At 35.9% G+C, this 26,876-nt stretch overlaps 1 protein-coding gene across 1 annotated transcript in view; it reads right to left on the bottom strand.

The window, feature by feature from the left end:
* Positions 1-2,244: 2,244 nt before the first annotated feature.
* Positions 2,245-26,876, bottom strand: part of RP1 (RP1 axonemal microtubule associated) — a 413,345-nt gene continuing 388,713 nt past the window's right edge. Inside the window, exons 27-30 of the mRNA XM_066266133.1 lie at positions 19,824-19,978; positions 15,754-15,832; positions 7,107-7,188; positions 2,245-2,502 (exon numbers count right to left, since the gene is read on the bottom strand). Of these exons, the coding sequence (XP_066122230.1) occupies positions 2,418-2,502; positions 7,107-7,188; positions 15,754-15,832; positions 19,824-19,978 (401 nt within the window). The 3' untranslated portion in view covers positions 2,245-2,417. The remainder of the gene's footprint in view (positions 2,503-7,106; positions 7,189-15,753; positions 15,833-19,823; positions 19,979-26,876) is intronic.

Raw genomic sequence — 26,876 nt, 5'->3', positions numbered from 1 at the left:
CAAAAGATATATGAAAAGATGCTCATCTTCCTTAGCTGTTAGAGAAATGCAAATCAAAAGTACAATGAGGCCCTGGCCGGTTGGCTCAGTGGTAGAGCGTCGGCCTGGCATGCAGGAGTCCCGGGTTTGATTCCCAGCCAGGGCACACAGGAGAAGCACCCATCTGCTTCTCCACCCTTCCCCCTCTCCTTCCTCTCTGTTTCTCTCTTCCTTTTCTGCAGCCAAGGCTCCACTGGAGCAAAGTTTGCCCGGGCGCTGAGGATGGCTCTGTGGCCTCTGCCTCAGGTGCTAGAATGGCTCTGATTGTGGCAGGGTGATGTCCCATATGGGCAGAGCATCGCCCCCTGGTGGGCATGCCGGGTGGATCCTGGTCGGGCACATGAGGGAGTTTATCTGACTGCCTCCCCGTTTCCAACTTAAGAAAAATACAAAAAAAAAAAAGTACAATGAGATACCACCTCACACCTGTTAGATCAGCTATTATCAACAGGACAAGTAAAACAAATGTTGGAGAGGCTGTGTAGAAAAAGGAACTCTCATCCACTGTTGGTGGGAATGTAAAGTAGTACAACCACTATGGAAGAAAGTATGGTGATTCCTCAAAAAATTAAAAATAAAACTACCATATGACCCAGCAATTTCTCTACTGGGAAAATACCCCCAAAACTCAAAAATACTGGTACGTGAAGATACTTGCAGCCCCATGTTCATTGAAGCATTGTTCACAGTGGCCAAGACATGGAAACAACCAAAAAGCCTTTCAATAGATGATTGGATGAAGAAGATGTGGTACATATATACTATGGATTACTACTCAGCCATAAGAAATGATGACATTGAAGCATTTACAACAACATGGATGGACCTTGATAACATTATACTGAGTGAAATAAGTAAATCAGAAAAAACTAAGAACTATATCATTCCATACATAGGTGGGACATAAAAATGAGACTCAGGGACATGGACAAGAGTATGGTGGTTACTGGGGACAGGGAGGGGAAGGAAAGGGGTGAGAGGAGAGGAGGGGCACAAAGAAAACTAGATAGAAGGTGTCGGAAGACTATATGACTCTGGTGATGGGTATGCAACGTAAATGAATGACAAGATAACCTGGATATGTTTTCTTTGAATATATGTACCATGATTTATTGATGTCACCCCATTAAAATTAATAAAAATTTATTTTAAAAAATGTTCATAACAGTATAGATGGTACCTGTATATGGCAAAAATTGTGAAGGTGATTTTTTTTTTACTACTTGGGACCATTTGACCATCTGTATGATTTCATGGGATACCTAAAACACATGAAAGAAGAAACATATATAAAGGGTCACCTTGTGCGTGCAGGAAGAGTCTGAAGTCAAACTATTGGGTTATATTCTGCTTTGCTATTTATTTCATTTTATGAGTTAGAGCAAGCCTCTCCATGTCTTGGTTTCATTATCTGGATTATAAATAGCATCTACCTCACAGACACAGGATCAAGACTCAAACACAGGTCACTAATATCAAAACCAGGACATGGTCTCTCCTAGGCCGGCAAAGGGGTTTTATCTCCATGCCAATTTAAAGGATTGGAAGAAGCTTCCTGTGGTAGCAAGTTGGCAAGCATTTGAAGCTAATCAAGGAAAGTGGATAATGGATGGAAAGTATCTGTCTCAATATGTGTTCCCTCTGCTGCTGTCCACTGCAGCCTCAGTGCCCAGCTCCCAGAAGACTGAATTGATAATAGCAGCATGAGGTGGCATGGAAATGCAATTTAATTAAATTGATTTTTTTCTCTTCACTTTTTATTCTTGATATTACACCAATAATGAGAGACACATGCCATTATCTAAGAATAAAAGTTCCACTTTAGAATTAACATGTTGTATAAATGTATTTTTACCATAATTAAATGTTATATATCTCTTTGGTTACTTTATACAAAAGCTATCTAAACATTACTGAATACTTATTAGATATCAGATTCTCTGAAAGATGGAAGAAGGAGAAGGAGTTGGAAGAAGAAAAACAAGCAAAAGAGGAGGAAGAGATGGAAGAGAAGGTGGAAGAAGAGGAGGAGGAGGAAGAACAAGAGTAACAGTAAGAATAAGAATAAAAGTAAGAATAAGAATAAAAATAAAGAGGAAAAGGAGAAAAAGAAAAATAAAAGGAAGAGAAAGAGGAGAAGAAGAAACAATATGTGCACTCAAATATAGGCTGATCTTTGTCAGTTGTTTCCTGGTGCTTCTCTCAACCTTTGAGGTTCTTCAGAACAAGAACTGTGTCCAGCATAGAGTGATCCTCCCCAGGAGTTTGCTTGCTCTAGTACAAGAAAAGGGCAAATACACGATCACAATCACATCAGTAGTGTTTTGAAGCCACAATTCGGTGACAGACCCAGGTTGGCCCTTTCGCAAAGCCAGGAATCAAGTCTCTCCTACTGCACTGGAGTGGCTGTCTGCAAGCAGCTCCCGTTCGGTCCTGCCATCATCTTGGTACTCATCTAGCCATCTGCCAGGAAAGAGGGAAGACAATTAGTACGTGAAAACATTTAAAGAAGGCACATTATCTAGAATAAAAAATAAAATATGGAAACAATTTGAAGAGGCCATCAGGTAGGAGCTCAGAAATGTAAAAATCAGTTAAGATTTCAAGCCACATCTAATGATTTTTAGGAATGTAACTTCAGCAAACCTTTGGCCTATAGTCTAGTTACGCTGATTCATTTTAAAATGTCAGTTTTTAAAAATATCCTGTGATAATATTACAAATATTGTAATATATCTTAAAATCAGTAAAAAAATTTCATTTCCTCTTTGGACTTTCCTTAGTAGAAATCTTTATTTTTCTCCTTTCATGTGACTTGTAGGTGTATTCCATTGTTAAAATAAACTCTAGAACAGCAATCTTCCAAAGAAATAGAACAAAAGGCATATAATATATATATAACATATAATATATGTATTATATATATGGTAAAATCAGAAAAGATTAAATGAATTTTAACATTTGTATTTTAATAAATTCAAAAGATGACCATTTTAACATGTAACCAATATAAAAATTATACTGCAATAGTCTGGAAGTTTGTGTTGTCCCGTAAATTCACATGTTGAAATCCTTTGAAAGGTGCTGAAGTCATGAGAGTAGAGCCTTCATGAATAAAACTAGTGCCTTTATATATATATATAAAGACTCCAGAAAGATTTCTTTTTTTTCTTTTTTTCTTTTTTTTTTTTTTACAGAAACAGAGAGAGTCAGAGAGAGGGATAGTTAGGGACAGACAGACAGGAACAGAGAGAGATGAGAAGCATCAATCATTAGTTTTTTTGTTGCGACACCTTAGTTGTTCATTGATTACTTTCTCATATGTGCCTTGACCTTGGGACTACAGTAGACCGAGTAACCCCTTGCTCGAGCCAGTGACCTTGGGTCCAAGCCGGTGAGCTTTTGCTCAAACCAGATGAGCCCGCGCTCAAGCTGGCAACCTTGGGGTCTTGAACCTGGGTCTTCCGCATCCCTGTCCAATGTTCTATCCACTGCACCACCGCCTGGTCAGGCTAGAAAGATTTCTTGTCTGTCCTACTGTCTGAGGACACAGTGAGAAGTCAGCAGTCTGCAACCCAGAAAAGGGCCACCACCTTTCTGGAACTTTACTCTTGGACTTCTAGCCTCCAGAACTGTGGGAAATAAATTTCTGTTGTTTACAAGTTATCCAATCTATGGTATTTTATTATAGCAGCCTGAACAAACCAAGATAACTATATTCTTTTTTTATTCTACATTTTTGATATCTGGTATGCACCTTACACCTATAGCACATCTTAATTCAGAATAAGCCCAATTCAAGTGTTCAATATGGCTAGTGGCCCCCACATAAGAGAACAGTTCTAAAGTTAAGACCCCCATGATCTGAATTCTGACTTCAGCAGTCATACTTAGGTAATAAACTTAACCACTGTGTGCCTCAGTTTTTTCATCTGTAAAATAGAAGTATCACAGAGCCCATCTACAGGTCTGCTGTGAGGACCAGATCAACTCATGTATGAAGTTAGGGCTTAAGCGTGTAGCTCATTCCATGGTAAGAGTGCAGTCAGTGCTAGCTTTGGACATTCCTCTAAAAGGCACCCCAGCCATAGAGAAGACAGGTGTGTAAACCTTAGAGGATCCCACAACATAACACACCTTTCTATGTTCATTTATTCTTTTATTCCACAATAAAGTCTTAAACAATTTATTTTTCAAAAACCTTTTCTTTTCTCATAACTAGAGAGGACTTGACTTTAAATGGCTAAATTATGCTGGGAAAATTACATAGAAAAGCATGCTTTTGTCTTCTAAATTTCCATAATCTCAGTAGAATTTTCTGACAAATCAATTTTATAGTGAATTTAGTAATTTGTGCAGATATTTATTCTTTAGAGATAATTCACAAAATTATAGTAATAAAGTAGAAATGATAAATTGATAGGCACTAAATTAAAATTCCTCAGAGTGCCCAAAGAACCAATAGACCCCTCTGGCTGACTTGTCTTGGTTTGTTCAGGTCATTTAATCACTTTAGGCATCAGTTTTCTCACCTGTCAAGTGAGACATGAAACTGAGTGTTATCTATGGTTTCTTCTACCTCTAATGTAAAAGCAAGAAAAATGTCCTCTTTTTTGAATTAGGTAATCCTGTGCCATCAGAGATAATGAGCAAGAGAGACTCTGTTAATATTGCTGTAATTAAGTTAATGATAATATTTTGATGATATGCTTGTGTAATGCAGTAAAACATTTATATTTTCATTTCTATTATTTTTGTTCCTTAAATATCCAAATTTCAAGGTTTGTAATTATTCTAAAGTTTGGCAGCCCTTGGAGAAATGTCACCTCCATCTTGACTTGTATTCCTTTATATTGCCAGGAAAGATAATTTTGGTTCTGGAGAAAATATGACTATTATACCTTGCTCTGGATAATTCTTGATTTTTTAAATATGACACATTTATAAAAATATTAATCTTTTATTTATTTCTTATATTATCCCATAGTGTAATCAGAGCAATAATGTATAATTTTAAACATAGCTTCCTATGATACTAGATATCTATATGTAATATAGAATCAAATGTTGTATATATGCTGGCCAATATAGTCACTACTAACCATCTGTGACTATTGAGCACTAGAAATGTAGCTAGTAAAACCCAAGGCCTTAATTTTTTATTTGATTTGATTTTAATTAATTTAAATTTATTATCCATATGTAGCTATTGGATACATATTGGAGTGTGTTGTGAATATCTAGATTTTTTAAAATAAAGCTGACCAATTATTTGAAGAGTTATAAGTACCTGAAATATGATTTTGAAATAGAAGTGAGTTTTCTACTTCATTTGCATGTATGACATCATATGTAAAGTTTGGGTTTTATTTTTTTTAATCTAAATTTTCTTCTATTACATAACTTCTCAGCATGGAGCTTTTAATAATTGCAAGACATGCTTGCAGGCACTTTATGGACATTGTGTGAAATCACCAAACAGTCCTGCAAAATAGGTGCCATTATTGCCATTTTACAAAAAATAACCCAGAGCTAGTCAGTGAACAAGCTGTAATTCAAATTCAGTTCTGAAAATTTTTAATCTTTGCTCTTTTCACTCATTAAAAATAAAAAAGATTTTCTGGAAAAATAATGAGAACTCTTCCCAGAGTTTGAATGTTAAAAATAGCAATAATGACCATAATACAAATAAATTTTAAATGGAGTTGTATTGAGAAAACAAACAGCAGATACAAGAAATGTTACTCATTTTGTTCATGTAGAATGCAAGTCCATATTAAGTTTTAAAAGAATGAATATTTCCTAGAATCAAAACCATTGTAAAGTAAAATTCACTCAGTTCACCAATGTATGTGTCTGAAAGAGTGTACAACACTTCACCAGACACTGATGCCAAAACACCTGCTAAACCCTGCTAAGGTGCCAAAACACCGGCACAAGAACTCTGGGCTTCATTTAATATCACATCTCTCTTCCCTTATCTCTTCATTAAGTGGGAGCTCCTTGAAGACGAGGCACTTCACTTTTTATCTCTATATTTTCAAGGCCTTGTATAGTGCCTGATACCTTGGAAGCATGTGATGCTTCTGCATGAATAAGTGAATGAACAAAGGAGTAAATTCAATTCATGAGTACTCTAGAATCAAGGAAACTGTAATCAGACTTTCATCTTGGCACCCAGTTTCTCCCGTGAGTCTCTATCTTGGCCCTTAGAACATTATTATCTGTTCTCCAGTGTATGTCCACTGCGTTCTTACAGGCAGGGACCTACTGCGTTGTCACTGGACCTCCTTGTCTATTCTATTTCATGATGTGGTAGGTGGGCAATTACTATTTGACTGAATAAATAAATCAATATATTCTATGGATTAATTCATAATGGGGGTAGTTTTCTAAGATATATTTGTAATGCATTTTATTTTAAAAGATATTTGATATTTAATTTACAGCAACCCTCTAAAGTAGGTCAAACTGATTTAATTATTCTCATAAAATGTTGACAACTGAGGTTCAGAAAATTTAAGTGGTTCACCTATAAATGGCTAATGAATTACAGAGCTGCCCTTATATGATTCTCCTCATTTATATTATTATATCTATACCATGTTAGAATAATGCTTTAGTTTACCATTCATACACATAACTTTTTTATTTTAATTTAAATAAACTAAGAAAAACAAGTATTATTCCCATTTTACTTACGCATGGGGAAATTGAACCCCAGAGTTTAGAGTAGAATCTACATTCACAGAACTAGCAGGGAACAGAACAATGTTTGAGAACCAGAGTCTAGAACCTGTTTTCTCAGTTCTAATCCAGTTTTCTTTCATTTTCAGCATGCTTATCACAGAAGAGAAAATAATAATAAATATTACAAATAAAGAGAAAATTACTAGTATTGATTAAAAAAAACATCTTCCTAAAGAGAGAAGTCCTTCTATTCTGGTTTGAAAAGAGGGATTAATACAGCCAGAAGGATGGCAGGAGGCATGCTGATGACACAGCTGGGATGAGCTGGACAGAGTAGAGCATAGCTTTGCAGAATACAGTATTAAGTTATTACACACCTGTTGCATGGAAACAGCACCTCTTGACTGCCATCTTTCTCTTCAGATTTCACAACAATACTCTCAAGAAACCATCCATTACCTGTGTAAATTGACAAAATCAGTTGGATTCTTTATCATAAAATATATTAGTATTGGGATTTATTCATAAACTCCCTAAATGTTCTCTTTTAAGTACACTTGTCAGGCAATTTAAATACAAAAACACACACATCCAAATCATAAAGGTAGAGAAATGGAAAAATGAGTGACGATCTGATCACTTAGTGTAGTAGAAGCAAAGAAAAAAAATCAATATTCCCTATTAGAAACACAAACTTTATTGAATTCTGGGGGGGAAAGACAAGAATAAAGCTTAGAAAAAAGCCAAGAATAAAGAGAGAAGTAAATACACTTGAAAGCATTTCAGTACATTACTTATAGAAGATTGATATGTTTAAATAATAATGTAAAGAAACAATCAATCATTCTTGTCTTTAAATATTTTATTGATTTTGGGGGGGGAGGAGGGGAGAAAGAAAGCATCAGTTGTTGCTCCCCTTATTTATACATTCATTAGTTGATTCTTCTACATGCCCTGACCAGGGATCAAGCCCCCAACCTTGGCATCATTAGCATGATCCACCAACCAGCTGAGCTATATAGCCAAGGCTCAGTCATCATTCTTAATACTGAACATTTAGAATAAATGTACTTGTCAATGAAATTAAATAAAGAAAAAAAAGAAAGAAAGAAAGAGAGAGAGAGAGAGAATGAAAAGTAATATATTAGAAAAGAAGAAATCGAATTGTCATTATTCACAGATAATGTGGATTTCTAAATTAGAAACCCAAAAACTTTCAGAAAATAGTAGAATTTAAAAAGGTGAAAAAATATTAGATATGTAATAAATATATAAAAATAAATTACATTTCTGTTGATCAGAAAGGAATAGTTAAGAAGCATAATTGAATGAAAATTACAGTGTTTAACTGCTATAAAAAACTGCTATAAATATTTAAGAATATATTGTAAATCTAAAAGCAGAAATAGTATAATTTATTATAAAATGTTAAATTTAAGGAATAACACCAACAAGAACATAAGCAGAACTATCTCACATTCGTGAGTACAATGAAATTACAGAATTATCCATTTCTCTCTAACTAACCTAAAAGCTTCACTGTGGTTAAATCAAATTCACCACAGGGTTTACGAGAAAATTGATGACTTGATGATAAAATGTATGTGGAAGAATATCAGAGGCACTCCTGATTAAAGTAAAGCAGGAGAGTCATGCTAATAGTTATAAAAATGTGTTATAAACCTATACCAATTATGACAATACAGAATTGGTACTGGCGTAGATAATTTGGCTGATGAAACAGAAAAAAAAGATGCAGAATTGACCTACACATTGACAAAAATGGGATACAGTAGTCCTTGCTTTGTGCAGTAAGGCAGAACCACACAAAGGACTGCATGCTGAAACCTCACCAGGCACTCCTAATAACCAATAGAAAAAAATATCATTGTTTATTGTGAAACATTTTTTTAAAAACATCAAAAACTCTCTTGTTGCTAGTAAGAAATGTATAAGATTTTTAAAAAAATCAACTCTAGGCCCTGGCCAGTTTGCTCAGTGGTAGAGCATCAGCCAGCTGTGGAAGTCCCAGGTTTGATTCATGGTCAGGGCACACAGGAGAAGCAATTGTCTGCTTCTCCACTCCTTCCCCTCCCTCTCTCCCCACCCTTCTTCCTACCACAGCCATGGCTCAAGCAGTTTGAGCAAGTTGACCCCAAGGCGCTGAGGATGGCTCAATGACCTCCACCTCAGGCACTAAAATGGCTCCTTGGGAGCAATAGAGCAATGCCCCAGATGGGCAAAGTTCGCCCCTTAGTGGGCTTGCCTGTTGGATCTTGGTCGGGAGCATGCGGGAGTTTGCCTCTGCCTCCCCACCTCTCATAATAATAATAAAAAAGAACAAAAGAAAAGATAAAAAATCAACATTAATATTTAGTACACCATAACTTAATTGAGTATTAAAAGGTCTATTTCTTGGTAAATTTTTTAAAAAGTCTCTCAGGAGTATTTTGAATGATGTTTGCCTTCTTTTTCTTGCAATCTTTGTAACTTACAGAAAGAAATAAGTATCTTTTTTATGCCAAATTGTGAAACTTCTTCCTAAGTTTCAGTTAGCTTTCAACATGTCATCCTCTGTGCTTTTACAAGACCTCTGAGAGTTCCCTTATTGTAAAATTTTTACTAATATTATTTCTTTTGGGATATGAATGTTCATCCTTTTTGTCACAACCACTTTTCTCATTTATGGTTACAAGTTCCCTTCACTAAATCTCTTTGCTGTTTATCTAAAGTCTCTCAAACATTCCCATTATCACATTTTCTCCTGTAATTTTATTTTTGTTTGAGTTTATATTCATTTTCAAAATTATCACTTCTTATTTCTTTGTCATATTTTACCTTTGTAGTATAATTTTTTATATAGTGAAATGTCACATGGGTTTATCACTGGGAAACAATAAATCAATACAATGACATGCCTTGCTGTCTGTGCATGAACTTGTAACACCTGAATAATACATCGCCAACAGACTTTGAAAGAAGTAAAGTGGGCCCTTGCTGGTAGGCTCAGTGGATAGAGTGTTGGCCCAGCATATGGACATCCCTGGTTCGATTCCTGGTCAGGGCACACAAGAGAAGCATCCATCTGCTTCTCTCCTTCTCCCTTTTGCCCTTCTTTCCTTCTTTCCCTCCTTCAGCCAGTGGCTCAATTGGTTTGAGCATGGCCCTAGGCACTGAGGATAGCTCAGTTGGTCAGAGGGTCAACCTCCGGCACTAATGATAGCTTGATCGATTCAAGCATCAGTCCCAGACAGGTGTTGCTGAGTGGACCCTGTTAGGGGAGCATTCAGGAGTCTGTCTCATTATCTACTCTCACTTAAAAAAAAAAGTAAAGTGATTGGTTACTGATCAGAATGTGCATCTGTAGTCATTTGTGGACTGAAGAACTAGCAATGAAGGTTGTACTGCATGCAATAACAATGAGATGAGTAGACATTTGAACCACATTGTCAGGGACTTGTGTTAAATAACTGTAACTGAAATTAGTGCATACGATAACCATGCAAAGCAAAGACTACCTAAATCTGATAAAGATGACTGTAGAGCACTCAGGAAAAGATGGAGTAGGTGATAAATAGTGGTGATACACCAATTACCACATTAAAAAAAAACTGATAATGGATTCCATCTTCATGTCATATGCAAATATCAACTACAGATGCAGTAAATATCTAAATCTTAAAAATGAAACTTAATATATATATATGTATGCATATGTATAACCATGTTACATATGCACACATATATGTGCATATTCATTTACAGAACATCTTAGAAGTAGAGTTACTTAAGATACAAAATGTGCTGTTCATTTAAAAATATGCTACATTATTAAAGTCAACTACATTAAAGTTAAGAAGTTCCATAAAATACATCACAAACTGGACAAAATATTGTGGCATTAACTGCTAGTTGCTCTCTCCTTCCTCAGTCACTGCAATGTTGGAGCCCATATTACCCAGATGTCTTTGCAGCTATACATAACTATAAGACTAATTTCTCAACAGTGAAACATTATAAAATATAGTATGTATAGTTTCAACCTCACTTCTTTAAAATGACATTTGCCTTCACTCTAAATATAGATTAGAACATGTACTTTTACGGAAAAGGAAATGCAATAGGCAATTATAAAAAAATGAAGGAATGTCCACTCTTAGAAATCAGGAAAATCCAAATTAAGACCACAATGAAATACCATTTTATACCCATTTAGAAAGGCAAAAATTAAGTGTACCAGGTGTTTGTGAGAATATAACACAATAGACATTTTATGCACTAATGGTAAGAGTAAAACAATAAAATAACTTTTGAAAAAAAAGTGCTATATCTTATAAAGTTGGATATAATAATATTCATTGATTCAGTGATTTAATTCCATGCATTTGCCCTGATGCACAATTTCTAAGCTGCAGTGTTCATGACATTTGGGTTAATAATTCTTTGTTGTGGTGACTGTCCGGTGCATTATAGAATGTTTAGCAGCAATCCAAGTTTCTATCCACTAGATATTGTTAGCACCTCCACTCCAGTGAGATAACCAAAAAAATCTTCAAACATTACCAAATGTCCCTGAAGGAAGCAAAATTACTTCCATTTGGAAACCACCACCACTCTTGTTTCTATACTGTAGGAGTCATGCACAGAAATGTTCATTTCAGTTTGTTTGTGACAGTCTAACTGGAAAAAACATAACTATTGTATTATGAAGAGAGTAAAAAGTTAGTTACGTGGAATCACACAATAGAATATTTTATAGACCAGAATATAAATTATCTTTAGCACCACACAAGAAAATGAAAGAATCTGCTTGACCAGGTGGTGGCGCAGTGGATAGTGCTTCAACCTGGGTCGCTGAAGACCCAGGTTCAAAACCCTGAGGTTGCTGCCTTGAGTGGAGGCTCATCCAGCTTGAGCATAGGATCACCAGCTTGAGCACGGTGTCACCAGCTTGAGAGTGGGATCATAGATACAACCCCATAGTCACTGGCCTCAGCCCAAAGGTAGTTGGCTTGAGGTTTGAGCAAGGAGTCACTGGCTAGATTGAATGCCCCCAGTCAAAGAACATGAAATAGCAATCAATGAACAACTGAGGTGCTGCCACTACAAATTGATATTTCTAATCTCTCCCTTTCAGTCACTGTCTATGTCTCTCTAAAATAAATCAATAAATAAATAAATAAATAAATAAATAAATAAAATAATCATCTTAAAAACATAATATTGAGTAAAAATATAAATTAAGTCACAAAAGACTTCACATAGCACACCTCAATTTTTATAAATCACACAACCTCTCAAATTAAAGATATTCTTTCTAAAGCAAAGATAAAAATGTCAAAAAGTGATAAACCAAAAATTCAGAATAACTACTTTGGGGGAGAGGATAGGAACAGCAAATATAGGTAAAGGCACTGGTATTGATGATATATTCTAGGCTAAAATTGGATGGTGGGTTTTCAAGCCTTATATAATACCAATTTTAAAAAACATAGTCTAGATACTTTGATTACTATGGTAATTTTTTTTTCTTTTAGTGAAAAATATACAGAATGTAGGAAGGAGAGTTTAAAGAATTTAAAAACTATGCTATAGTAATTACTTTCAACTTTCCTTAACTGAGGTCAATAGCCTAATCCAATCAGTCAGAAAAACTCATCAAAATTCCCAGGTATCCTGTCAAATCTAGGTCTTACCTCCAGCCTATCATGTTTTTATTATTTCTTGGGTGAAATCTTCATGTTCTTCTGGACTAGGTTAGGTTTCCTTGCTATGTGGTAAAATAACACGGTGTGTTATTTTTAGACTATGTGTCATATTTTATTATATTTGCTTATTTTCTATGTGTCTGCCCCCGCTAGGCCCTGTCTTATTCACATTGGAATGTTCAGCGTCAAAGGGCTGCACATAGCAGGTCTCCAACAAAACACTTTTATATCAGAAAGCAGTGCTTTTCAAAAAATGATCTGAGCACCACATGAGTCAGAATCCCTTTAGGTCCTTGTAAAAACAATACAAAACAACAGCTACAACAAAACCCAGCATATTTCTGAGGATTCAATACTTACTGAATCAGAATCTCTGAGTGTGGGCCTGGAGGTCTGTTTTGTTTGTTTTAAGATATGTACATGATTCCTAAATACTCTGAGGCTTTACAAAGTTTGTTGTAAATTTAAGGCTTTACTGAAGTTTTCCATTAATTCTATTTGAGTTTAGATACCCACAGATATAACTTTGCTCAAGTTAACAGAATAATGTAGGTAGCTTCTCTTTTTAAAAATGGGAAGGAGGCCCTGGCCAGTTGGCTCAGTGGTAGAGTGTCGGACTGGCGTGCAGAAGTCCCGGTTTCGATTCCCGGCCAGGGCACACAGGAGAAAGCGCCCATCTGCTTCTCCACCCCTCCCCTTCTCCTTCCTCTCTGTCTCTCTCTTCCCCTCCCGCAGCCAAGGCTCCACTGGAGCAAAGATGGCCCCAGCGCTGGGGATGGCTCCTTGGCCTCTGCCCCAGGTGCTAGAGTGGCTCTGGTGGCAACAGAGCGACGCCCCTGGTGGGCAGAGCGTGGCCCCCTGGTGGGCGTGCCAGGTGAATCCCGGTCGGGCGCATGCGGGAGTCTGACTGTCTCTCCCCGTTTCTAGCTTCAGAAAAATAAAAAAAAAAAAAAAAAAAAAAAAGGAAGGAAAATAAAGGTTTCCAAGTTTAGCTGAAGTCTTTCCTATACCTGCACAGGTTTTGTTAATCAAGTGTTTCACGGACAACAAACCAACCAGTATTTAGAACAGGGGTCTCAAACTCAACTCAGCATGTGGGCCGCAGAGCAAGATCACAGCCATTCGGTCTACAAAAGGCAACTGTTACGCAACACTTTTCTCACTGCAGTTGAAAACAAAAAAAAATCAGTACAACAAGCACAATCGTACATGCAGTTTACTCAGTGTCACAAAACGACCAGAAACTGTAGTTCGCATCACAACTGCTGTTAACTAAGCTAATATCTAGCTAGGATGCTAGAGAAATGAAAAATACAAGTAGGCCCCTAGGCTTACTTAATTTTATCCAAAATATTTTGAACTTCGTGGATTAGTCTGCGGGCCGCACAAAATTGTTCGGCGGGCCGCGAGTTTGAGACCCCTGATTTAGAAGTTTGTTGTTTTAGCTCCTTAAACATTTGAAATCACAATGTTGCTTTCATTTTTTTATTTCTGTCTTTTTTTTTTCTCTATTAACCAACCTAGCAATAACACTTTAGCCTTCAATTTTTCAGCCTGCTCCTTATAAACTCCTAACTCTCCTTCTACATGCGTAGTCCCTCATGATTGCTCTATGGTTGGTGTTGCTATGGTTGCCACAGTTCTTTAGCGTTGTCTCTTTCAGTATTTGGGGTTAGATTTTCTAATACTATTCTCTTCTCTCACAACCAAGAGGACTCTCAAAATGATTTTTAAAAACTAGAGCCTGGGCCCTGGCCGGTTGGCTCAGTGGTAGAGTGTCGGCCTGGTGTGCAGAGGTCCCAGGTTTGATTCCCAGCCAGGGCACACAGGAGAAGCGCCCATCTGCTTCTCCACCCCTTCCCCCTTCCTTCCTCTCTGTCTCTCTCTTCCCCTCCCGCAGCCGAGGCTCCATTGGAGCAAGGATGGCCCGGGCGCTGGGGATGGCTCCTTGGCCTCTGCCCCAGGCGCTAGAGTGGCTCTGGTCACAACAGAGCGACGCCCCTGGTGGGCAGAGCGTCGCCCCCTGGTGGGCGTGCCGGGTGGATCCTGGTCTGGCGCATGAGGGAGTCTGTCTGTTTCTCCCCGTTTCCAACTTCAGAAAAAAATACAAAAAATAAAAAATAAAAAAAATAAAAACAACTAGAGCCTGGTCAATTCAGGGATTTCTTCTAGCTGCTCTGTTGTGATCCATCCCAGTCTATAGTCTTGACTGTTATCAGCTATTCGGCAAATCCACACACTTTTTCCACAGGAGACTTGGGGGATAAAAGCTAAATCTCAGTGTAAGTCTTCATCCTTCATAAAAATAATGTAAAAGTCATAATACTCTACAGCATATTATGTCTTTCCTTACCCTATTCAACTTCTTATTTCTGCCTCTTTCTAATAACTTCCTCTGGTCTCCAACTCATTTCATCATGTGCCTACTTTCTTTCTATACATTGCTACCTCCCCTTTTCCTCTTCCTTTCTCTCTGATTTGTATCCAAAATACACATGCTTCTTTCTTACAAAGGCCATTTTAAAGCTCTCTGCATTTCTTTTAAAGGGCTTTACTTTAATTTTACTGATTTAATTCCATTCATTCAATAAATGGTCAATTAAAATTATTATCTATTAATTATTAACTAGGCACTGAGTGAGTAAAGTTGAATAATATACAATGCCAGACTCCAAAAATCTCAAAATCTAGCAGAAAGGAAAAATAAAGTATAGAAATAAATGTAATAAATGGTTTATTTATGCACTATAAGTTAAAATATGTAGTTGCATTTTAACATTTAAGAATAAAGGTTTTGAATCAAACAAGCTTATGTTTGAATTTGATAGGTCTAAGGAAAATAGTGAAGGAGATATTAAATTAGGATTGACTGGACTTAGTTAACAGGTGTAGAAGTGGTAGAAGATAAGGAGAGAAAGTTAGAATCCAGGACAATTCTCAAGTTACCGCTTTGCTAAGAGTGTGGGGTAGGGAACTCAGGAGAAATACATTAGGAGGGAAACACGACAGATGTAATTTTGAATACTCCCTTATAGGTTGGGGGATTTTACATACACACACACACACACACACACACACACACACACACACACTGTCTTCTTGGAAATATTCTTAATTATAACATAGCGGTGAGTTTTTTAAGGCATAATAAACCTCATCTGACAACACTTCATTTGACTCTAATTTCTTTTTTAAAAAATTATTTTCTCATCTCAATTGTACATGACCTGTATATCCATCCTTTGTTTCATTTGCCTTTTATGCTACTTTTAATAAATTTTAAAAACAAACTTCTTAACAAGAAAACAAATCTTACCCGGGCCTGTGCCATTATGATTAATCAGAACTTTCTTCAGTTTTCCAAGAGACACTGCTCCAATGGAAAAAATATCAACCTGTACAATAAAAAAGAAACTGAGTGACCATTATTAGGACATTCATTTTTCTAGGAAAAAGAAAAACCTTGCTATTAGTACATTATGAGTAATTATAGTGCTATATTACTACATTACTATATTGCTATATATTATTACTATACTATTATTACTACTAATATAAAAAATCAGGACTTACTATTTTATGCACAAAGTCCTCCACTATGCCTTATGAAAATTATACAAACATGTAACATAATTATTGTCCTGTTCAATCATACAGTCTAGAAAAATTTTTTAAATTTAATCCTAACATATTTTATGTCTACTACTAACAATTTCTTATTCATTTTCTTATTTTATAGTTGAAGAAAATGAGAATTAAATTATTTGCCCAAAGTCAACATCTACTGAATGAACAAGAATTCTAACTCCAGAATATATACTTTCTACCATTGTTGTTCACCACTCAGTAGCTTTGGTTTCTAAATCATGTATTTAACTATATATATATATATATATAACATATACATACAAAGTTTTAAAATAAACTATTTGTTCATAGACATAAAGTATACAAATTGCAAATGCACAACAAATGCATATGTCCATGCAAGTAATAAAATATTAATAATATCCCAAGACCCCTTCTTGGCCCAAAGAGTCACTTTTCCTCAATGGTAACCACTATCCTGACTTTGAATATTTTTAATTAATTTTTCCAGGTCTGAAATCATAAACAGAATCATAAAGTGTGTTCTTTTTCTGCCTGGCTTATTTCATTCAACCTTTGTAAAATTCAACTATATTGCTTGTTTAAAAGTATTTTGTTCATTTTTACTACTGAATATTATTCCAAATTAATAATCTATTCTACTACTTATGGATAATAGTTTTTGTACTAGGTTTCAGGTATTGTAAATAATACTGCTTAGATGTTCTTGCACATGGCTCTTTGTGCATATTTGTGCACCTTTCTGTTGGAGGAACTGCTGGGTTATAGAGCTTTAGTGGACAGTCTCAGTTTCCCTTATACTTTCTGAATGATCAGTGATAACAGGTCAAAGTGCACCACAGGCTAATCAATACCTAGTATTGCCAATTTTTTAAATCTTAAGCCATATGATTGTGCACAGTGAAACTTCATTATGGTTTCTGTTGTATTTTAATGATACAGTTGCAAACATTTTTTACATTTACTAGCTATTTAGATATTCTTTTATATAAAGTACATATCCAAGTATTATGCTTAGATTTCAAATTGGGATATCTGTCTTTTTTTTTTCTTGTTGATTTCTGAGCATTGTGCATATAGTCTGGAAACAAATCTCTTATCAGTACATATTTTGCAATTTTTTTTCACGTTGTGACTTGCCTGTTTACTCTCTTAATAATGTCTTAAGGAACAGAAGTCTTTAATATTAAAACAGTGTAATTTATTTTTTTCCCTTTTTGCTAAGTATTTCTCTGTTTTCTCTTTAAAATCTTAGTCTATAGGTGTACATCCATGTTCACAGCAGCATTATTCACAGTAGTTCAAGTGTAGAAGCAACCTAACTTGCATTAATCCATTAATGGATGAATGGATAAATAAAATGTGATATATACACACAGTGGAATATTATTCAGCCTTTACAAAACAAAATTCTGACGTATGTTACAACATGGATGAGTATTAAAGACATTGTGTTAATTGGAATAAGCCAGTCACAAAAAAACAAATATTGTATAATTCCACTTAGATGAAGTACCTAAAGGAGTCAAATTCAAAGAGACATAAAGTAGAATGATGGTTATCAGGGACAAGGGTGGAGGAAAGATGGGAGTGAGAAGTATTATTTAATGAGCATAGAGTTTCAGTTCTGCAAGATAAAAAGTGTTCTGAACATGGATGGTAGTGATCCTTGCACAAGAATGTGAATTGAGTCAACGCCACTAAATTGTACACTTGAAAAATTATTAAGGCATTAAATTTCATGTTCCATGTATTTTACCACATTTTTAAAAAAAAATCTTAGTCTACTCCCAATGTCATAAACATTTTCTCTTATATTTCTCCTATATATTTCATTGTGTTGCCTTTCACATTTACATCTACATTTGCATGGAATTGATTTTTGGGTATAGTATAAAATAAGGGTCATAACTTCTTTTTTTTTCTGTAATGGTATACAATTTATTCTCAGAATTTATTCAAAGGAACATCCTTTCCCTGATGCTGCACATCAGGATATGTGTATCTTTTTCTGAGTGTTCTGTTTCTTTACTGTATTTGCCTTGTCTTTTGTCAATTAATGTTGTCTTAATTACCTTAATAAAATATATCTTGATATCTATTAGTGTAAATTTTCCAGTTGTATTTTTCTCTAGATTAACACTATTTAAAATTATTTTGAGTACAATTATGTGTTTGAATTTCCACATGAATTTTATAATTAGCTAGCTAATTTCCATAAAATTATTTCTGGTATTTTGATTGGTATTGCAATGAAACTGCAGATCAATTAAGAGAGAAGTGAGAACTTTATAATATTGAGTCTTCAAATCTAGGAGCATAATATATCTTATTAATTTATATCTTTTCAAAATTTCAAAATGATATTTATATTTTGCAATTTTCTATGTAGAGGTTTTGTCTTGGCCCCACGATGTCTGTTATGCATTGGGCCCATGGATAGAAGAAGCATGATGGTAGGGAGGGAGGTATGTGTGGCCCCAGGATATGAGTTCCCTCCTTCTAAGCCTGTTTTAGTTATCCCTATTATGCTCTCAGTCTATCAGTGGAGGTCCTAGAGCAGGGGTAATCAACCTTTTTATACCTACCGCCCACTTTTGTATCTCTGTTAGTAGTAAAATTTTCTAACCGCCCACCGGTTCCACAGTAATAGTGATTTATGAAGTAGGGAAATAACTTTACTTTATAAAATTTATAAAGCAGAGCTACAGCAAGTTAAAGCATATAATAATAATTACTTATCAAGAACTTTATGTTGGATTTTCGCTAAGTTTGGCAGAAAAAATATTTATAAAATAACTTACTATAGTTAACTCTATCTTTTTATTTATACTTTGGTTGCTCTGCTACCATCCACCATGAAAGCTGGAATGCCCACTAGATGGGCAGTAGGGACCAGGTTGACTACCACTGTCCTACAGGGATTCAGGCACTGCTTCAAACAGCAGTGATTTCTAGCATGCACATCTGTATTATATTGGCACCACCTCTTTTTTTTCTCTCCTTCCCTACATTTTTCCCCCTGTATTTCCTGAGATCACCCCTGCTACTGCCCCACCGCGGGATCTTCCCTAGGCTTTACTTTGGGAGAACTCATATGAAGGTCCCACTTTTCACTTGGGGGTTTATGAAGGCCTGACTTTACTGCTAGGCTCAGATTGAATCCCAGCTTGATGAAACCTCTTAAGTCGCTACATAGCATCTCAGGCCCTTCACTATCAGTTTTCTAATTGGTTTGTTGCTTCTCAGCCTCCACTTTCAAAGGCAAAAATCTATGCTTGTAGGGTTCTCCTTTGCACATTCTCTCCAGAATCTCTGACCCTCAAATCCTAACTCTCCAATGCCTTTAAAACTAAATTTAAAAGATGTTTATCAAAGTTTCTAGTCCTCAGAAAGATAGTCATTTTGTTACAAATTAGACTGTCCTAGCTGGATGGATTTATGTTTTTGTTTCTGTTTTTTATTTATTATTAATGAAAGGAGGAAGGAGGACTTACTATGGCAGCATTGTTTTGGTTAAGTCCCACCTCAACTCAACACCAGAACAATAAGATGCACACCAAGAAGGCATCACATTTCTCTGTACTTCTTATTTGTTACTAAATGACCATCTCAGGAAATTTTTGTTTGTGTATCCCTTTAGATAAAGAAATTACAGATGTTTACCTAAAACCTAGGTATTCTTATGGACCAATGTTACCCCATTAAATTTAGTGTATAAATAAAGAAATTAGAGGAAGGAAGATGGATAATAATTTATAAGGATCTTTCTATTACCTGTCCACGTTGAAACTTGACTTTGTTATTTTTGGATTGATGAAGACTTCGATTCCCTGAATCTCCTCTGGAGCCAATGAGGTTGATAAATACATTAGACTCGGTTTCGGCACCTGGCTTCTTGCCAGTGTATATGTAAATCTCATAAATCACCACTGAAATGTCAGAAATATAATATTATTTTTTCTCATTGTATTTATTAGATACACTGCAAAAGTAACAGAATGTTCTTTAATTTACTTGACATGAGTTTCTCTGTGTACTTGGCCCACTCTTCTTTTGTGTATCCCTATTGAAACACACTCTTGGCCGTTTCATGTTAACCTCATTCATACAGAGTCCCAGCTATTCCCATAGGGACTATTTCAAAATAATTATTGTTAGCAATTATGCACTCTCATTAACCACTACACTTTAGTAGTTATTATGAGAAGTTGTATCTAAAAAAACAAAAGAAAACAAAAACTTTTTCTTAATTAGATGAAAGTGGTGATTTTCTTCCCTTCCCCAATAAAGTTTGGCTATTCTAATCACAGCTCGTCACTCATGCTGTTTCTTCATGGAGATTAATAGTCTAATAAAGAAATTTTTTAATAGCCCTCTTGAAAGAGAAGAAATACAGAGATTCTAGAGAGATGCTCATTTAAATATAATTTTTAAGAAAGAGCTTTGTGAGGTACAAGCAAATTATAATTCACTATACTTGACCTTGGAAATAAGGCAATTTCTGAGACACTGGTAAAAGTCACTAATTAGAAAAGAGACTGTTCTGTCTGATATCACTAATATGAATAATATCTAGCATACAATGAGTACTTATTATTCCAAGTTCTAGAATTCCTTATAAATCATACTCTGCAATTGAACAGTTGCATTTATAGAAATCTACATTAACATTTTCCAAAGAACTCAGAAATAAAATTCCAACAAGAAAACAAGGTAAATGAGAAACATTGCTTGTTTCCATCATGCCTGACCTTTAAAAATACAAATGTGGTAGATTGTGAAATGGCATAAGCAGTGAAAATAAATTAATTTCTTTGTGCAGTCTCACATATTCTAAAATGCCCAAGAATGAAACCTGGCTGATCTTAAACAGAAAATTAGAACACTGCTCATGAATTAAGGACAATCAATGAAATCTTTTAAAACTACCTCTAAAAAAGATCTAGTCTTACAACCTGCACAGCTGCCTGAAATGAATTAAGCTGAAACTTTCTCTGGAATTCTTCATGAAAACAAGTATGTGGACAAGCACGATTGGAAGCCTTTATTAAAGGGAAATCACACTTCTGTTTACTGAGAATTTTTTCTTTATTTCAGATGAGTACACTTGTTTACAACTTTTATTTTATTTTATTTTATTTTATTTATTTTATGTTTATTTTTCTGAAGTGAGAAGCAGGAGGCAGGCAGCAGACTCCCACATGCTCCCAATCAAGATCCACCCGGCATGCCCACTAGGGGGCGATGCTCTACCCATCTGGGCCGTTGCTCCCTTGCAACCGGAACCATGCTATTACCTGAGGTGGAGGCCATGCAGCCATTCTCGGCACCCCGGTCAAGTTTGTTCCAATGGAGCCTTGGCTGCAGAAGGGGAAGAGAGTGATAGAGAGAAAGGAGAAGGGGAAGGGTGGAGCAACAGATGGGCACTTCTCCTGTGTGCCCTGGCTGGGAATTAAACCTGGGATTTCCACACACTGGGCCAATGCTCTACCGCTGAGCCAACTGGCTAGGACTTGTTTACAACTTTTTAAAAAATAAGGATATTGGAGTTCCAAGATGGCAGCAGAGTAGGCGGACGCACAGACGCCCAGCTCTCCACACTAAACTGGAATACAAATCAATTTAGGAAAAATCAGCATGAAAAACCAACACTGAACTGCAAGAACAGCTCTCAAAAACCAAGGAGCAAAGAGGAAGCCACAATAATCCTGGTAAGGAGTGCCTGAATCTCCTCTGCTTACAGGAACGGAAGGGGGGGAAGGGGAGGCTGAGAGCCCAGAGAGGATTTCACAGAGGAAAAAGAGCAGAAACTACTGCTCACAGCCACTTACCTGGCTACCAGGGAGCAAGGTGGGTTGAAAAGACCAGCTTATCTCCCAAGTGGAAAGGACAGGGAGAGGGACAGACTGTGAAGGGCTAAGGTATGCAAGAAATGAAATAAAAAAGCTGACTCATTCGTGCTGGAGGCGGCCATAGCTGGAGGAGGGACTGAACCTTTCACAAAACAGAGCTGAAGTGCTTCCGGATCAGAGATCTCCGGACATCTATCCAGCTCCAATCAGTGCAACAAGACACAGCTGAAAACAAGAAGTGGGGAGGAGGGGCAGTAACTCAGGTCTCCATGGAGATCTGAGATACACCTCCCCCTACTGAAGCTGAGAAAAACCCTGCCCCCAGTGAGATTAGTTGGTGGAAGAGACCTTTAGCTTCTCAGGTTACACCCACAGTGTTCCTGGTTACAGTTTCAAGGAAGCCCCCTGCTGAGATCAGTTAACAAGACTATCACCTGTTAAGAAAACAAACAAATCAAGACTTCAAAGCTGCCCAAATCTGAAAGTGGATTACAGATAACAGCTGACACCAACCCAAGAAGACCTAGAAATAACACAACTGAAAACTGGAGGCAGACAACACCAAGCCTAGACTCAACCAACTCTACAAATAAAATAAAAAAAAAGAGGATTAGAAGACAAAGGAGTGCAATCCAAATGAAACCACAAGAGACACCTTCGAGAGATGAACTGAGGGATATGGAAATAATCAAACTTCCAGATGCGGAGTTCAAAATAATGATTGTAAGGATGCTTAGGGATCTTAGAACAACAATGGAGGGGCAGTTTGAAAACCTAAATAAAGAAATAGCAAGTATAAAAAAGAATCAATTGGAGACGACAAATACAATATCAGAAATAAAGACCACAATGGAAGGAATTAAAAACAGGATAGATAGAGCAGAGGATCGAATCAGCGAGTTAGAAGACAACTGGAATGAAGGCATGAAAGCAGAGAAGAAAAGAGAAAAAAGACTCAAAAAGTCAGAGGAAACTCTTAGAGAGCTCTGTGACAACATGAAGAGAAATAACATCTGCATCATAGGGGTTCCTGAAGAAGAAGAAAAAGAACAAGGGATAGAGACTTTGTTCAATCATATTATAGCTGAAAACTTCTCTAAATTAATGCAAGAGAAACTCTCACAAATCCAAGAAGCACAGAGGCCTCTATTAAAGAGAAACCCAAAGAAACCTACACCAAGACACATCATAATTAAAATACCAAAGCTAAGCGATAAAGAGAAAATATTAAAAGCTGCAAGAGAAAAAAAAGTTATCACCTACAAATGAGCCTCCATAAGGATAACATCTGACTTCTCAACAGAAACACTTGAGGCCAGAAGGGAATGGCAAGAAATATTCAAAGTAATGCAGAACAAGAACCTACAACCAAGACTACTTTATCCAGCAAAGCTATTGTTTAAAATCAAAGGAGAAATAAAAAGCTTCCCAGACAAAAAACAACTCAAGGAATTCATTACAACCAAAACAATGCTGCAGGAAATGTTAAGGGGCCTGTTGTAAACAGATCAAAGTGGGAAAAGAATATAGCAAAAAAAGGAATACACCTTTAAAGAAGAAAATGGCAATAAACAACTACATATCAATAATAACCTTAAATGTAAATGGAATAAATGATCCAATCAAAAGACATAGGGTAGCTGCATGGATAAGAAAACAGGACCCATACATATGTTGTCTACAAGAGACACACCTTAGAACAAAAGACACACATAGATTGAAGGTAAAAGGATGAAAAAAAAACATTTCATGCAAACGGAAATGAAAAAAAAGCTGGGGTAGCAATACTTATATCAGACAAATTGGACTTTAAAACAAAGGATATAGTAAGAGATAAAGAAGGCCACTACATAATAATAAAGGGAGTAATCCAACAGGAAGATAAAACTATTATAAATATCTATGCACCTAATATAAGAGCACCCAAATATATAAAACAGACTTTGATGGATTTAAAGGGTGAGATCAACAGCAATACTATAATAGTAGGGGATTTCAATACCCCACTAACATCACTAGATAGATCCTCAAGAAAGAAAATTAACAAAGAAACAGCAGACTTATTGGAAACACTAGATCAACTCGATTTAATAGATATCTTCAGAACCTTTCACCCTAAAGCAGCAGAATATACATTCTTTTCAAGTGCTCATGGTACATTCTCTAGGATAGACCACATGTTAGGGCACAAAAGTGCTCTCAACAAATTTAAGAAGACTGAAATCATATCAAGCACTTTCTCCGACCACAACGGCATGAAACTAGAAATGAATCACAGCAGAAAAGCTCAAAAATTCTCAAACACATGGAAACTAAATAGCAGGGTGTTAAATAATGAATGGATTAAGAATGAGATCAAAGAAGAAATAAAAAAAATTTCTAGAAACAAATGACAATGAGCATACAATAACTCAAAATTTATGGGACACAGCGAAAGCAGTGCTGAGAGGGAAGTTCATAGCTCTACAAGCACACTTGCAGAAGCTAGAAAAAGCTCAAATAAACAACTTAACCCTGCATCTAAAAGAATTATAAAAAGAACAGCAAGTAAAGCCCAAATGTAGTAGAAGGAAGGAAATAATAAAGATCAGAACAGAAATAAATGACATAGAGGCTAAACAAACAATACAGAGGATCAATGAAACTAGGAGCTGGTTCTTTGAAAAGGTAAACAAGATTGATGAACCTTTAAGTAGACTCACCAAGAAAAAGACAGAGAGGACTCAAATAAATAAAATTAGAAATGAGAGAGGAGAAATAACAACTGACACAACAGAAATACAAAATATTGTAAGAAAATACTATGAAGAACTGTATGTCAAAAAACTAGACAACCTAGATGGAATGGACAAATTCCTTGAAACATACAATCTTCCAAAAATCAATCTGGAAGAATCAGAAAACCTAAACAGACCAATTACAACAAATGAGATCGAAACAGTTATCAAAAAACTCCCAACAAAGAAAAGTCCGGGGCCCGATGGCTTCATAACGGAATTCTACCAAATATTCAAAGAAGAACTAACTCCTATCCTTCTCAAACTATTTCAAAAAATTCAAGAGGAAGGAAGACTTCCAAGCTCCTTTTATGAGGCGAGCATAATTCTGATTCCAAAACCAGGTAAAGACAACACAAAGAAAGAAAATTATAGGCCAATATCTCTGATGAATATAGATACTAAAATCCTCAAAAAAATATTAGCAAACTGGATCCAACAATATATGGAAAAAATCATACACCATGATCAAGTGGGATTTATTCTGGGGAAGCAAGGCTGGTACAATATTCGTAAATCAATCAATGTGATTCATCACATAAACAAAAAGAAGGAGAAAAACCATATGATAATTAAATAGATGCAGAAAAAGCATTTGATAAAATCCAGCACCCATTCATGATCAAAACTCTCAACAAAGTGAGAATACAGGGAACATATCTCAATGTGATAAAAGCCATCTATGAGAAACCCACAGCCAACATCGTACTCAATGGGAAAAAATTAAAAGCAATACCCTTAAGATCAGGAACAAGGCAGGGGTGCCCCCTTTCACCACTCTTATTTAACATAGTCCTGGAAGTCCTAGCCACAGCAATCAGACAAGAAGAAGAAATAAAAGGCATTCAAGTTGGAAAAGAAGAAGTAAAACTATCATTATTTGCAGATGATATGATATTGTATATAGAAAACCCTAAAGTCTCAGTCAAAAAACTACTGGACCTGATAAATAAATTCAGCAAAGTGGCAGGATATAAAATCAATACTCAGAAATCAGAAGCGTTTTTATACACCAACAATGAACAGTCAGAAAGAGAAATTAAGGAAACAATCCCCTTCACAATTACAACCAAAAAAATAAAGTACCTAGGAGTAAACTTAACCAAGGAAACTAAAGACTTGTACTCGTAAAATTACAAAGCATTGATAAAAGAAATCAAGGAAGATACAAACAAGTGGAAGCATATACCATGCTCATGGTTAAGAAGAATAAACATCATTAAAATGTCTATATTACCCAAAGCAATCTATAAATTCAATGCAATACCAATTAAAATACCAATGACATACTTCAAAGATATAGAACACATATTCCAAAAATTTATATGGAACCAAAAGAGGACACGAATAGCCTCAGCAATCTTAAAAAAGAAGAATAAAGTGGGAGGTATCACACTTCCTGATATCAAGTTATACTACAAGGCCGTTGTACTCAAAACAGCCTGGTACTGGTATAAGAACAGGCATATAGATCAACGGAACAGAACAGAGAACCCAGAAATAAACCCACAGTTCTATGGACAACTGATATTTGACAATGGAGGTAAGGAAATAGAATGGAGTAAAGACAGCCTCTTTAACAAATGGTGTTGGGAAAATTGGACAGCTACCTGCAAAAAAATGAAACTAGATCACCAGCTTACACCACTCACAAAAATAAACTCAAAATGGATAAAAGACTTAAAAGTAGGCCGTGAAACCATAAGCATCTTAGAAGAAAACATAGGCAGTAAGCTCTCGGACATCTCTCGGAGCAATATATTTGCTGATTTATCTCTACAGGGAAGTGAAATAAAAGACAGGATAAACAAATGGGACTATATCAAACTAAAAAGCTTTTGCACAGCTAAAGACAACAAGAACAGAATAAAAAGACAAACTACACAATGGGAGAACATATTTGACAATACGTCTGATAAGGGGTTAATAACCAAAATTTATAAAGAACTTGTAAAACTCAACACCAGGAAGACAAACAACCCAATCCAAAAATGGGCAAAAGAGATGAATAGACACTTCTCCAAAGAGGACATACCGATGGCCAATAGGCATATGAAAAAATGCTCAACATCACTAATCATTAGAGAAATGCAAATTAAAACCACAATGAGATATCACCTCACACCAGTCAGAATGGCGCTTATCAACAAAACAACACAGAATAAGTGCTGGCGAGGATGTGGAGAAAAGGGAACCCT

The sequence above is a fragment of the Saccopteryx bilineata genome, chromosome 3, assembly GCF_036850765.1.
Source record: "Saccopteryx bilineata isolate mSacBil1 chromosome 3, mSacBil1_pri_phased_curated, whole genome shotgun sequence".
In the NCBI taxonomy this organism is placed as follows: Eukaryota; Metazoa; Chordata; class Mammalia; order Chiroptera; family Emballonuridae; genus Saccopteryx; species Saccopteryx bilineata.
This window is presented reverse-complemented; position numbering and strand designations above follow the sequence as displayed.